Source organism: Rhincodon typus, chromosome 19, assembly GCF_021869965.1.
Source record: "Rhincodon typus isolate 14 chromosome 19, sRhiTyp1.1, whole genome shotgun sequence".
In the NCBI taxonomy this organism is placed as follows: domain Eukaryota; kingdom Metazoa; phylum Chordata; class Chondrichthyes; order Orectolobiformes; family Rhincodontidae; genus Rhincodon; species Rhincodon typus.
This window is the reverse complement of record NC_063350.1, coordinates 1,657,201-1,671,016: the sequence shown is the minus strand read 5'-3', so window position 1 is coordinate 1,671,016 and position 13,816 is coordinate 1,657,201. Positions and strand designations below refer to the sequence as shown.

At 43.2% G+C, this 13,816-nt stretch overlaps 1 protein-coding gene across 4 annotated transcripts in view; it reads left to right on the top strand.

Moving 5' to 3' along the window:
* chd6 (chromodomain helicase DNA binding protein 6) overlaps nucleotides 1-13,816 on the top strand; it is a 234,949-nt gene that overhangs the window by 183,756 nt on the left and 37,377 nt on the right. For all 4 annotated transcript variants that reach the window (XM_048608166.1, XM_048608167.1, XM_048608165.1 and 1 more), the window contains 4 exons: nucleotides 1,437-1,596; nucleotides 1,891-1,980; nucleotides 4,714-4,817; nucleotides 8,031-8,160. In XM_048608166.1, coding sequence (XP_048464123.1) covers nucleotides 1,437-1,596; nucleotides 1,891-1,980; nucleotides 4,714-4,817; nucleotides 8,031-8,160 — 484 coding nt within the window. The remainder of the gene's footprint in view (nucleotides 1-1,436; nucleotides 1,597-1,890; nucleotides 1,981-4,713; nucleotides 4,818-8,030; nucleotides 8,161-13,816) is intronic.

Below are 13,816 nucleotides of genomic sequence, written 5' to 3'. Positions count from 1 at the left end.
AATTTGTGTTCCCTGATTATTCATCCTTTCTATGGTCCTCTCATTTTGTACACCTCAATCGGGAAACCCTGTTAGATATTTTATGCTCAAAGGAAACCAACCCCAACCTGTCTAGAGTTTTTTATAATTGAAATGATCTGCCTATCAGACATGATAGACCATGAAAACGTCATGCTTACTATTCTTAATTAATGCTGTTCCTTAGGGAAAGTACTTGGTGGGGGGAAAGATCTATCGCCGATGTTAGACTCAGTGGCTTATAGTACCCTGGTTTATTCCTTCTATCCTTCTTGAATAATGGTACCACATTAGCTGTCCCCAGTCCTTTGGCACCTCTCCTGTGTCCAGAGAGGATTTGAAAATTAGCCTACAGCCTCTCTCTCGCCTTCCACAGCAGCCTGGGATATTTTTAAGTAGCCCTGGTGCTTAACTAATTTTCTTTTTTTTTGCTAAACTCATTAATACCTCCTCCTTCCCAATTGTAACTAGTTCAAGTATATCACAGTTCTCTTCCCTGATTTCTATGCCTAACTCGTTCTTCTCTGTCATGAATACAGCTGTAAAGTGCTCATTTAAAACCTCCCCTACACCCTTTGACTCCAACCATAGTTTGCCACTTAATTCCCTAGCGGGCCCCAATGTTTCCTTAGTTATCCTCTTGCCCTGTTTATTTTGCCTACTGATGTTTATTCCTCAGTGCCCCCTCTTCACTTTCCTAATTTCTTTCTTAAGTAACACCCTGCACTGTTTATAAACCTCTAATGCTTCTTGACCATTTGACATGTTGACTCATCAAAATCAGCCCTGGCTACGCTCTAGTGTAAGCAGGATAGGCTGAATGATCTGAGCTATATGATTCTGTAAACTATAGAGCACATGAGGAGGTGACATCAAAAATGTTGGATTACTTGAGGCCAAAGCAGCCATTTGAAAACAGGATTGCTGAGCAGATGGCAGAAATGGGCAACACTACACTCTGGAGAACATAGGCCTCACTATCCCACACTACTTTTCAGCAAAGTACCAAGCTTGACATTAGTAAGAACTGTAGAATCTTACAGTACAGCTGTTCAGCACATCATGCTTCTGCTGACTCTTTGAAACAGCTATTTATTCTAACTCCCTAAACCCTGCAAGTTCTCCCTTTTCAAATGTTTAAGCAATTCCTTTTTGAAGTCTATAAATGGCTTTGTTTCCGGCAGCTTTAGGAACCCTCCCATTCATTTTGGAAGTCTTAAACAAAAGCTGGAAATGTGTATCATTCAAGAAGGAAAAAAACATGGGTTCAGACTTAGTTAAAGATCCCTTGTCATAATATTGTGTTTCAATTAAGGAAGCCAGAAAGGGCAGCAGCAAAGTTGAAACTCCTGGAGCTGAAACATAATTGATATTTTGGATCAATGCATTCAGTAATGTAAGGCCTTAACTCTTTGCAGGATTATCAGCACCTGTACCCAGGGGGCGGAAAGGCAAAAAGATAAAAACACCACTATCCCAACCAGAGCTGAAGAATGCTGATTGGGTGGCCAGCTGTAACCCTGATGTGCTCTTTCATGATGATGGCTACAAGAAACATCTTAAACAGCATTGCAACAAGTGAGTGCACATGTGTCTGAGCCAAGAAGGTTAGACTCTAAGCCTTGCTCACAGCTGTGAATTGAGTCGACTAAACATTCATTCCACAGAGAAGGTGATAGTATGTATTTTTAAAACTGAGTACTTTCTTGGTCATTCTGTCGTCCTGTGATACTTAACCTCACTCCTCAGTAAATCCTGTCTCCCCGCCATGTACAGCACTGTTGTAAGTGAGGCACAGCACGTAAATGAGTGGATGGTGTTCCTTTTTTTTCTCGAGCTTGATTTTGTATTATTCTGTACGGTTACTTCCAGGGTCTTACTGCGCGTACGAATGCTGTATTACCTTAAACAAGAGGTGCTGGGAGAAGCTGCTGACAAAGCTTTGGATGGTGTTGATGCGAGGTACGTCATCTGACAGAAATGCTGTGGCATCATGGGTAAATGTAAGATTTGATGCTGAGCCATATTGAATGAGAAGATCCCAGTCTCGATTCTTTATTTGGAATGGAGTTCCTGTTTTACTCGTAGTGAATGGGAAACTAAATATGAAGGCATATAGTTTGTCCCCAGTTAGAGGATAGCACTGGTTAAAGGTGGGGTTAAGCTGCACTGTTTTTTTCACACTTTACATCTCTGTGCAGCAAGCCAGGACGCTTTTCCGCAGTTAGTCATGGGGGATTTTGATCGAGCAAATAAGGCAGAAGTAGTTTTCAGTGGCAAGAAAGGCAGTGACTACAGCAAACAAGTTTATGGTGATTTCCATAGAAACAAAACAGCACTGAAGGGGGGCCATTCGATCCATTTTGTCCATGCCAACTAAAAGACATCCATCATTCTAATCCCATCTTCCTGCACGTGGTCCATACCCCTGCAGCTTACAGCACTTAAGATACAGACCCGGGTACTCTTAAAAGAGTTTAGGATCTCTGCCTCCATCACCAACTTGGGCAGGAAATTCTAGACATCCACCATCCTCTGCATTCAAAAAAAAAGTTTTTCCTTCTGTCCGCTCTATTCCTTCTGCCACTTCACTTCAATCTATGACCCTGGTTTTTGAACTCTCTGCCTAGGGAAACAGTTTCTTCCTGTCTACTCTATCTCTGCCCCTCACAATTTTGTACATCTCGGCCTTCTTTGTTACAGGGAAAACACCACCAACCTTTCCAATCTCTCTTCATATCTATAGTTCTCCAGCCCTGGCAACATTCTAGTGAACCCAGAGCAATTACATCCATCCCGTAATGTGGTGACTAGAACTGCACATGCTACTCCAGTTGAGGTCTCATCAGTGTCTTATACAGTTTCATCATTATATCACTACTTTTGTATTCTATCCCTCTACCAATGAAAGGGAACATTCCATATGCCTTCTTTACCCTTATCTACCTGTGCTGCTACCTTTGTGGACCCATACACTTGGCAGCCAAGATCTCTCACTTCATCTACCCCTCTCAGTATGTTCCTGTTTGTTGTATATTCCCCTTTTCTGTTTATCAGAGACGAACTCCGTCTGCTGCTTCCCTGCCCACTCCCCCAATCCATCTATATTAATTTGGAGCTGACAGCTATCCATAACACTATTCATGACACGGCCAATTTTGGTGTTATCTGCAAACTTCCAAGTGTGCCCCCAAGTTCAAGTCCAAATCCTTAATATATAAAACAAATAGCAGGGCTCCCAACGTCAAGCCCTGTGGAACACCACTTGAAACAGCTTTCCATTCACAAGAGCAGCCATCGACCATTACCCTTTGTTTCCTTTTACTGTGTCTAGTGAAGATTGGAAAATAATCCTCAAAGTGTTTGCTATTTCCCCCCGACCTCCTTTAACATCCGAGGGAACAATCCATCCAGCCCTGGCGACTTATCAACTTCCAAGGATTCCAACTCCCCTAACACTTCCTCTGCATTCTGATTATTTTGTCCAATATTCACACTGCTCCTTTTGGATTACTGTATCCACAGCATCTCTTTCCTTTGTGAATATGGAGACAAAACATTTAATATTCTTCCCAAGCCCTCTGCATCTTTACACAAGTTCCCTTCTTTATCTCTGGTAGGTGTCACTATTCTTTTGCTCTTTAGAACAAGAAGGAAGATGAGGCTTTTTTATCATGGTCAATTGTTGCATCTGGAATACATAACCTGATAAGATTGGTGGAAGCATAATCACAGTTTTCAGAAAGGAGCTGATTATCTGCTGGCAAAGGAAAGTCTTGGCAGGGCTTTAGGGAAGCAGAGGCAAGGGACTAATTGGAGAGGTCTTTTAAAGAGCCAGAACAGGCATAATACTTGAATGGTTTTGCTCTGTGTGGCATCATTCTGTGATTGGGAGTGCTATGTTAATGCATAAGCCTTTTGAACTGTCAGCTGCTAAAAGTCGTTATTGAGGTTGTAGATACTATAAGACTGTAAACCAGCAAGGAACAGTGACCTTGAGGGGATAATTGATAGAAAGGGAGAAATAGAACTATTAAAGGTGCCAAAGATGTTTAGCATTATTACTGATGCTTACATTGAAGTTATTTTAAAAGTAGAGTAAAACCTATATGTGTACTTGTGTGAGTATTTGTTGCAAATGCTGCAGTGAAGATCGATACTCGGCCTAAAAAGATTAGATTATGGGAAGGGGTTTCATTAATGTCCCTTATATTTTCTTAAGGTTAAAAGATTGAAAGGTGATCTAGTTGAAGTGATTAAAAGGTAGGTAGTGGTAATATTGTTCCTCTGGGAGATCGAGAATATGAGGGCTTAGTCCTTCAAGAAGCACTTCTTCACACAGGTGCTGATGGAAATTTGGGACTGGCCCCACAAGAGCACTACTGAAGCTAGGGGTAGGTGGGAGAGTGCCAGTTCACTGAAATTAATAGGTTTTGTTGGATGAGTGTGTTAAAGGATGTAGAGGAATGGAGGGTAAATGGGTTTGAGATACAAATCAAACATGATCTAACTGTGTCTCTGAGCTCTCTTTCTAACTCTCTCCTTTGTCTCTGAAACTTCCTCTCCTTCTTTGTCTCCCTCTCCCTCTGTTCTGTCCTGCTCCCCCTTCACCTTCCCTACTCATCCCCTCCCTCTCCCCCATCCTCCTCTCTGTAAATGCCCCCTTCCTCTCCCACCTGCCTGCCTGGTGTGTAGTAAGCTGGATGTCTGGATTCCTGATGTGGACTACAATGATATGCCAGTTGATTGGTGGGGTGGAGACTCGGACAAGAGCCTGCTCATTGGAGTTTACAAGCACGGTAAGACTGCATTTGTGGTCCCTAGGAATGTGTCAGCATCTAGAATTGTTCCTTGGGAATGTGTTTGTGTTTGTCCAGGTGGTTCCCAATCGTGTTTCTATATTTGTGTTGTTTTTAGGAGAGATCCATTATCAATACAGTATCCCCAGGACTGTGTCCATATTTTCAGTGAGTTCTCAGGAGAGTGCCCAAGTTTAGATGAAGACAGTGTTGTAAATGAAGGTTCCCTTAAGAATGAACATGCACCAGAGATTATAGCTGATACTTATTGAATTATATATGTACACAAAGCGGTTTTATGAACGTACGATGGAGTAGTATACCATTCAACCTCTCAAGCCTGTTCCACCATTCATTGAGATCATGGCTGATCTGTTTGTGTTTCAAACTACACATTCCCATCTACTCTGATAAACTTTGATTCCTCTCTCTAACAAGAATCTATATTAGGTTCTGGACATGCTCGCCGACCCGGTGGGTTTGGTTGCAAACGTTTCGTCACCCTGCTAGGTAACTTCGTCAGTGCACCTCCGGTGAAGCATCGGTGTTCTGTTATTTATGTGCCTCAGTTTGTTAGGGTGGTTGCTACCACTTCCGGTTCTGTTTCTCAATGATTTGTGCATGGGGTCTAATTCAATGTGTTTGTTGATCGAGTTTCGGTTGGAATACCAGGGCCCCAGGAATTACCTGGTGTGTCCCTGTTTGGCTTGTTCAATTGTCGATGTGTTGTTCCTGTCAAATTCGTGTCCTTCATTGTCCGTATGTATTGAGACCCATTCTCACTTGTCTCACTACACACGGACAACAAGGCACACAAATTTGACTGGGACAACACATCAATAATCACACGAGCCAAACGGACATGCCAGGGACTTCCTGGAGGCCTGGTATTCCAACTGAAACTCCAGCAACAAACACATTGAATTTGACCCTGTGTACAAACCACTGAAAAACAGAACCGGAAGTAATATCAACCACCCCAGCGAACTGAGGCAGATAAATAACAAGCGGGATAGAATACCGATGCTTCACCGGAGGTCAAGACCATTCAGGATCTTAAACTTCAATCAAATCACTCTTGTTGTTCTAAACTTCAGTAAAAACAATCTTGGCATGTCTAACCTTTCCTCCATAAGATAACTCCTCATTTGGATATCAATCAAGTAAACCTCATCTGAACTGCCTTCAATGCATTTACGTTCTTAAATAAGGGGACAAAAACTGCACACACTGTTCAGGATGTTCACACCTATGCCTTGAAGAACTGAAGCATGGTGTCTTTACTTCTATAAACAAAAACAGAAATTGCTGGAGAAACTCAGCAGGCCTGGCAGCATCTGCAGAGAGAGAAACAGTTAAATTTTAAGTCCAGTGTTCCTTTTTATTTAATTTATTTTATCCTTTTATGTTCCCCTCATTCTATTAGTCTCCTTAAATCACTTAATGCACATGCAAACCCCTTGTAACTCCTGCACTGTGACATCTAAATCCCTGTGCACATTGGAATTCTGTAGTCATTCCCCTTTTAAATAATGCTCTACTTTTTTATTCTTCCTACCAAAGTGAGCAACTTCCCATTTTCATACATTATACTCCATCTGCCAGAGTTTTGCCCAACTGCAATCTCATTATGATTTTTCACCACATACTTTCTACCTATGTTTGTGTCATCAGCAAATTTAGCCACCATGCCTTTGCTATCTTCTTGTAAATCATTGATAGAAATTATGAAACGTTGAGGGCCCAGCACACATCCCTGTGGGACCCTATTTGTCACATGTTGCCTATCTGTAAAAGACCCATTTATGCATACTCTGTTTTCTGCGAGCTAATCTTCTACCCATGCATATGTGTTACCCCCTACACTCTGGAGCTCTTTGTGCAGTAAGCTTTTCTGTGGAACCATGTCAAATGCTTTCTGGAAATCCAAGTATAATACATCAGTGGCTCCCCTTTAAACACAATGCATGGTACCTCTTCAAAAAATTCCAATCAATTGACTAAACACAATTTCCCTTTCATAAAAGCGCACTGGCACTTCCTGATTACCTTGACTTTTTTTTTAAAACTGAGGGAGGTTGCAGGGGAATGAGCAGTCTAGAGTTTGTATTGAAATATGGAATGCACTGATCCCTGCTTCGAAAGACAGACTACTGGCTATGAAACCCAGGCATGTGTCAGTATCTATGTGGGGGTCCCCCGGTGTGAATGAGTTTTACCTTGGGGTACCACAGTGTGTATCAGTATTTAGATGGGTTCTGTTCATGCTTTAGTTTGGAAACCACTGACGTAGTAGCAGTGACTTTAAAGAAATTCTATAACAGTGAGGTAAATCTGTGTTCGTAGTAAAACTTGTTGGACTGTCATTGTTGAACCAGTTCCTAGTAAAATCATGTCATTGCTGTCAGCACAGTTTTAGCTGAAACTGAGCACAAAGGGGCCTTGCATGTATTTTATGACATTGGCTGTACCTAGAGATCATGGAACTCCCCAGGCCTCAGGTGGTAAATGTAGTACCCAATTGTAGTGTACTGCACAGCCCAGAAAAGAATAAGGAGTCAATCCCAGTTCTTGTTCTGTGGATAGCTTTGGTAACTTTGTGGTAGTGTGAAGGGTGGAACTGGTTCCAGTTGGTGTCCTTTCTTCAAGGTTGCTCACCAGAAAAATGTGTGAATTAAAGATACAAACTCAAATCCGGTCAAGCAGCATCTAGAGCAAGAAAAGTAGAGTGTTAGCATGATGACCTTTGTCAGATTTCTAGCACCTGCATAAGTTTATCTTTGTGTGGAACAAAAACATAAATAGCTGGAGAAACTCAGCAAGCCTGACAGCATCAGAGTCAGTGTTTTGGGTCCAGTGACCCTCCTTCAGAACATATGTTGATGTTGGTGTGGATGAACACTGGACCAGGCTTGAATGTGATTTGTGGTCTACTGACCTGATGATATCCACCATCTTGCTATGCACACATTATAGCCATTGTGTGATATCCAAGCAAGAGTTAAGAGAAGGAGCTCATTGGTGTTTGTTTTAGAGCCTCTGCATTCTCTGATACTATCTTTAAAGCATTGGCAATGATTACTGAGCCATTTGAACACTGCACCAATTTGTCATGACTTAGTGACATTTCTGTAAGAGTGGTTGCAGAGCCTCCTCAGAAGTTCATAGAGTTGTGGCAGCTTGCTGTGATCCAGCTGTTTTTTCCCTTTTCAGGTTATGAGCGCTACAACGCGATGAGAGCTGACCCAGCACTCTGCTTCCTCGAAAGGGTTGGCATGCCCGATGAAACCTCGTTGGCAGCTGAACAAGGAGGTGCCGACCTGTCATCAGACATAACTGAAGGGTAAAACAAAGACAGCTGTGGCGGGGATAGCTTGGGGAAAAGATGTTTGGCAGAAGGCAGCCTAAGTCCCTAATTCGAGCATTACACTTTCATTTCGAGCCATAGAGTCGTACAGCGTGGAAATATAATCCACCTAGTCCACTCTGACCATATTCCCAAACTAAACTAGTCCAACTTGTCTGCATTTGGCTCATATCCCACCAAACCTTTCCTATTCAAGTACTTACCCAAATGTCTTTTAAATGTTGTAACTGTTTCTGCATTCATCACTTCCTATGGCAGTTCATTCTACACACAAAACATACTCTGTTGAAAAAGTTGCCGCTCATGTCCTTTTTAAAACTTTCTCCTCTCTCCTTAAAAACATGTCCCCTAGTTTTGAACTCCCCCACCCTAGGGAAAAGACCCTTGCTATTTACCTTTATCTATACGCTTCATGATTTTATAAACCTCAGTGGCGTTAGAGACCACATGTAGTGTGTCAAGTTTGCAGATGACACGAAGATGAGTGGTAGAGCAAAGAGTGCAGCGGACTCTTGAAAGTTTGCAGAGGGATATAGATAGTTTAAGTAAGTGGGCAAAGGTCTGGCAGATGGAGTACAAGCTTGATAAATGTGAAGTCACCCATTTTGGTAGGAATAACATTAAAAGGGACTATTATTTGAACAGTTAAAAATTGCATCATGCTGCTGTGCAAAGGGACCTGGGTGTCGTTGTGTATGAATCGCAGAACGTTGCTTTGCAGGTACAACCGGTAATAAAGAAGGCAAATGAAATTTTGTCCTTCATTGCTAGAGGGATTAAGTTTAAAAGCAGGGAGGTTATGTTTCAACTCATTCTTGGAAATAAGGCAGGACAGATGACTGAGGTGTCGGTGGGGAGCACTTTGGGGCCAGTGACCATAATTCTATTAGTATTAAAATGGTGAGAGAAAAGGGTAGACTGGACCTAAAAGTTAAAATCCTAAATTGGAGGAAGGCCAATTTTGACAGCATTAGGCAAGAACTTTCAGAAGTTGATTGGGGGTGGATGTTTGCAGGTTAAGGGTCGGCTAGAAAATGGGAAGCTTCAAAAAGAGGTAATGAGAATCTAGGGACAGTGTGTTCCTTTTAGGGTGAAGGGCCAGGCAAGTAAGTGTAGGGAATGCTAGATGACTAGAGAAATTGAGTTTTGGTCAAGAAAAAGAAGGAAGCATCTGTCAGGTATAGACAGCAGAGATCAAATGAATCCCTGGAAGAGTATAAAGGCAGTAGGTGTATATTTAAGAGGGAAATCAGGCGGACAAAAAAGGGACTTGAAACACCTTTGGTTTCTCCTTAACACTATTTGCCAAAGGGATTTTATAAATACATTAAGGACGAAACAGTAACCAGGGGGAAAATAGGGCCTCTTAAAGATCAACAAGGCCAGCTATTTGTGGAACCGTAGGAGTTGGAGGAGATATTAAATGAGTATTTTGCATCAGTGGTTACTGTGGGGAAGGATATGGATGATAGAGACCGTGGGGAAATAAGTAGTGACACATTGAAAAATGTCCATATTACAGAGGAGGAGGTGCTGGAAGTCTTAAAACGCATATAGGTGGATAAATCCCCAGGACTTGAACAGGAGTACCCTAGAATTCTGTCGGAAACGATGGAAGTGATTGCTGGGCCCTTTGCTGAGATATTTGTATCATCGATAGCAATAGGTGAGGTGCCGGAAGACTGGAAGTTGGCAAATGTGGTGTCAGTATTTAAGAAAGGTGGTAAGGAAAATCCAGGGAACTATAGACCGGTGAGCCAGACATCGGTGCTGGGCAAGTTGTTGGAGAAAATCCTGAGAGACAGTATTTACATATATTTGGAAAGGCAAGGACTGATTAGGAATAGTCAACATGGCTTTGTGCATGGGAAATCGTGTCTTACTAACTTGATTGAGATTTTTGAAGAAGTAACGAAGAGGATTAATGAGGGCAGACGGTGGACGTATTCTGTATGGACTTCAGTAAGGCATTTGACAAGGTTTCTCATGGTAGACTGGTTAGCAAGGTTAAATCACATAGAATATAGGGAGAACTAGCTATTTGGATACAGAACTAGCTTGAAGGTGGAAGACAGAGGGTAGTGGTGGACGGTTGCTTTTCAGACTGGAGATCTGTAATCAGTGGGATGCCACAAGGATCGGTGCTGGGTTCACTGCTTTTTGTCATTTATATAAAAGAACAAAGAAAATTAGAGCACAGGAACAGGCCCTTCGGCCCTCCGAGCCTGTGCCGATCCAGATACTCTATCGAAACCTGTCGCCTGTTTTCCAAGGATCTGTATCCCTCTGCTCCCTGCCCATTCATGTATCTGTCTAGATACATCTTAAATGATGCTATCGTGCCCACCTCTACCACCTCCACTGGCAACGCGTTCCAGGCACCCTCTGCGTAAAGAACTTTCCACGCATATCTCCCTTAAACTTTTCCCCTCTCACCTTGAAATCGTGACCCCTAGTGATTGAGTCCCCCACTCTGGGAAGCAGCTTCTTGCTATCCATCCTGTCTATACCTCTCATGATTTTGTAGACCTCAATCAGGTCCCCCCTCAACCTCCGTCTTTCTAATGTAAATAATCCTAATCTACTCAACCTCTCTTCATAGCTAGCGCCCTCCATACGAGGCAACATCCTGGTGAACCTCCTCTGCACCCTCTCCAAAGCATCCACATCCTTTTGCTAATGTGGCGACCAGAACTGTGTGCATAATTCCAAATGTGGTTGAACAAAAGTCCTATACAACTGTAACGTGACCTGCCAACTCTCGTACTCAATACCCCGTCCGATGAATGAAAGCATGCCGTATGCCTTCTTGACCACTCTATCGACCTGTGTTGCCACCTTCAGGGTACAATGGACCTGAACAGCCAGATCTCTCTGTGCATCAATTTTCTCCAGGGCTTTTCCATTTACCACATAGTTCGCTCTTGAATTGGATCTTCCAAAATGCATCACCTCGCATTTGCCTGAATTGAACTCCATCTGCCATTTCTCCGCCCAACTCTCCAATCTATCTATATTCTGCTGCATTCTCCGACAGTCCCCTTCACTATCTGCTACTCCACCGATCTTAGTGTCATCTGCAAACTTGCTAATCAGACCATCTATACCTTCCTCCAGATCATTTATGTATATCACAAACAACAGTGGTCCCAACACGGATCCCTGTGGAATACCACTGGTCACAGTTCTCCATTTTGAGAAACTCCCTTCCACTACAACTCTGTCTCCTGTTGCCCAGCCAGTTCTCTATCCATCTAGCTAGTACACCCTGGACCCCCATGCGACTTCACTTTCTCCATCAGCCTACCATGGGAAACCTTATCAAATGCCTTACTGAAGTCCATGCATATGACATGTACAGCCCTTCCCTCATCTATCAACTTTGTTACTTCCTCAAAGAATTCTATCAAGTTGGTAAGACATGACCTTCCCTGCATAAAACCATGCTGCCTATCACTAATAAGCCCATTTTCTTCCAAATGTAAATAGATCCTATCCCTCAGTATCTTCTCCAGCAGCTTGCCCACCACTGACGTGAAGCTCACCGGTCTATAGTTACCTGGATTATCCTTGCTAGCCTTCGTAAACAAGGGGACAACATTAGCAATTCTCCAGTCCTCCGGGACCTCCTGCGTGCTCAAGGATGCTGCAAAGATATCTGATAAGGCCCCAGCTATTTCCTCTCTCGCTTCCCTCAGTAACCTGTGATAGGTCCCATCCGGACCTCAGGACTTGTCCACCCTAATGCCTTTTAGAATACCCAACACTTCCTCCCTCCTTATGCTGACTTGACCTGGAGTAATCAAACATCTATCGCTAACCTCAACATCTATCATGTCCCTCTCCTCGGTGAATACCGACGCAAAGTATTCATTAAGAATCTCACTCATTTTCTCTGACTCCTCGCATGACTTCCCTCTTTTGTCCTTGAGTGGACCAACCCTTTCTCTAGTTACCCTCTTGCTCCTTATGTATGAATAAAAGGCTTTGGGATTTTCCTTAACCCTGTTTGCTAAAGATATTTCATGGCCCCTTTTAGCCGTCTTAATTCCTCGTTTCAGATTGGTCCTAATTTCCCGATATTCTTGCAAAGTTTCGTCTCTTTTCAGTTGCCTAGACCTTATGCATGCTTCCTTTTTCCTCTTTGCTATTTTCACAATTTCACCTGTCATCCATGGTTCCCTAATCTTGCCCTTTCTATCCCTCATTTTCACAGGAACATGTCTGTCCTGCACTCTAATCAACCTTTCTTTAAAAGCCTCCCACATATCAAATGTGGATTTACCCTCAAACAGCTGCTCCCAATCCACATTCCCCAGCTCCTGCCGAATTTTGCTATAGTTGGCCTTCACCCAATTTAGCCCTCTTCCTTTAGGACCATTCTCGTCTTTGTCCATGAGTATTCTAAAACTTACGGAATTGTGATCACTATTCCCAAAGTAATCCCTTACTGAAACTTCAACCAGCTGGCTGGGCTCATTCCCCAACACCAGGCCCAGTATGGCCCCTTCCCGAGTTGGACTATTTACATGCTGCTGGAGAAAACCCTTCTGGATGCTCCTTACAAATTCTGCTCCATCTAAACCCCTAACACCAAGTGAATTCCAGTCAATGTTGGGAAAATTAAAATCTCCCATCACCACCACCCTGTTGCTCCTACATCTTTCCATAATCTGTCTACATATTTGTACCTCTATCTCACGTTCGCTGTTGGGAGGCCTGTAGTACAGCCCCAACAATGTTACCGCACCCTTCCTATTTCTGAGCTCTGCCCATATTGCCTCACTGCTCGAGTCCTCCATAGTGCCCTCCTTCAGCACAGCTGTGATATGCTCTTTGACTAGTAATGCAACTCCTCCACCCCTTTTACCTCCCTCTCTATCCCGCCTAAAGCATCTATATCCTGGGATATTTAGTTGCCAATCGTGCCCTTCCCTCAACCAAATCTCGGTAGTAGCAATAACATCATACTCCCAGGTACTAATCCAAGCCCTAAGTTCATCTGCCTTACCTACTACACTTCTCGCATTAAAACAAGTGCACCTCAGACCACCTGTCCCTTTGCGTTCATCATCTGCTTTCTGCCTACTCTTCCCCTTAGTCACACTGACTTCATTATCTCGTTCTTTACAGGCTTTAGTTACTACCTCCTTGCTGTTCACTAACCTCCTCATTTGGTTCCCATCCCCCTGCCACATTAGTTTAAACCCTCCCCAACAGCATTAGCAAAAGCAGCCCCTAGGACATTGGTTCCAGTCCTGCCCAGGTGTAGACTGTCTGATTTGTAATAGTCCCACCTCCCCCAGGACAGGTCCCAATGTCCCAAAAATCTGAACCCCTCCTTCCTGCACCATCTCTCAAGCCACTCATTTATCCTGCCTATTCTTTTATTTCTCCTCTGACTAGCATGTGGCACTGGTAGCAATCCTGAGATTCCTACCTCTGAGGTCATACTTTTTAACTTGGCTCCTAACTCCCTAAATTCTGCTTGTAGGTCCTCATCCTGTTTATTACCTATATCATTGGTGCCTATATGCACCACGACAGCTGGCTGTTCACCCTCCCCCTTCAGAATGTCCTGCAGTTGATCTGAGACATCCCTGACCCGTGCACCTGGGAGGCAACATACCAT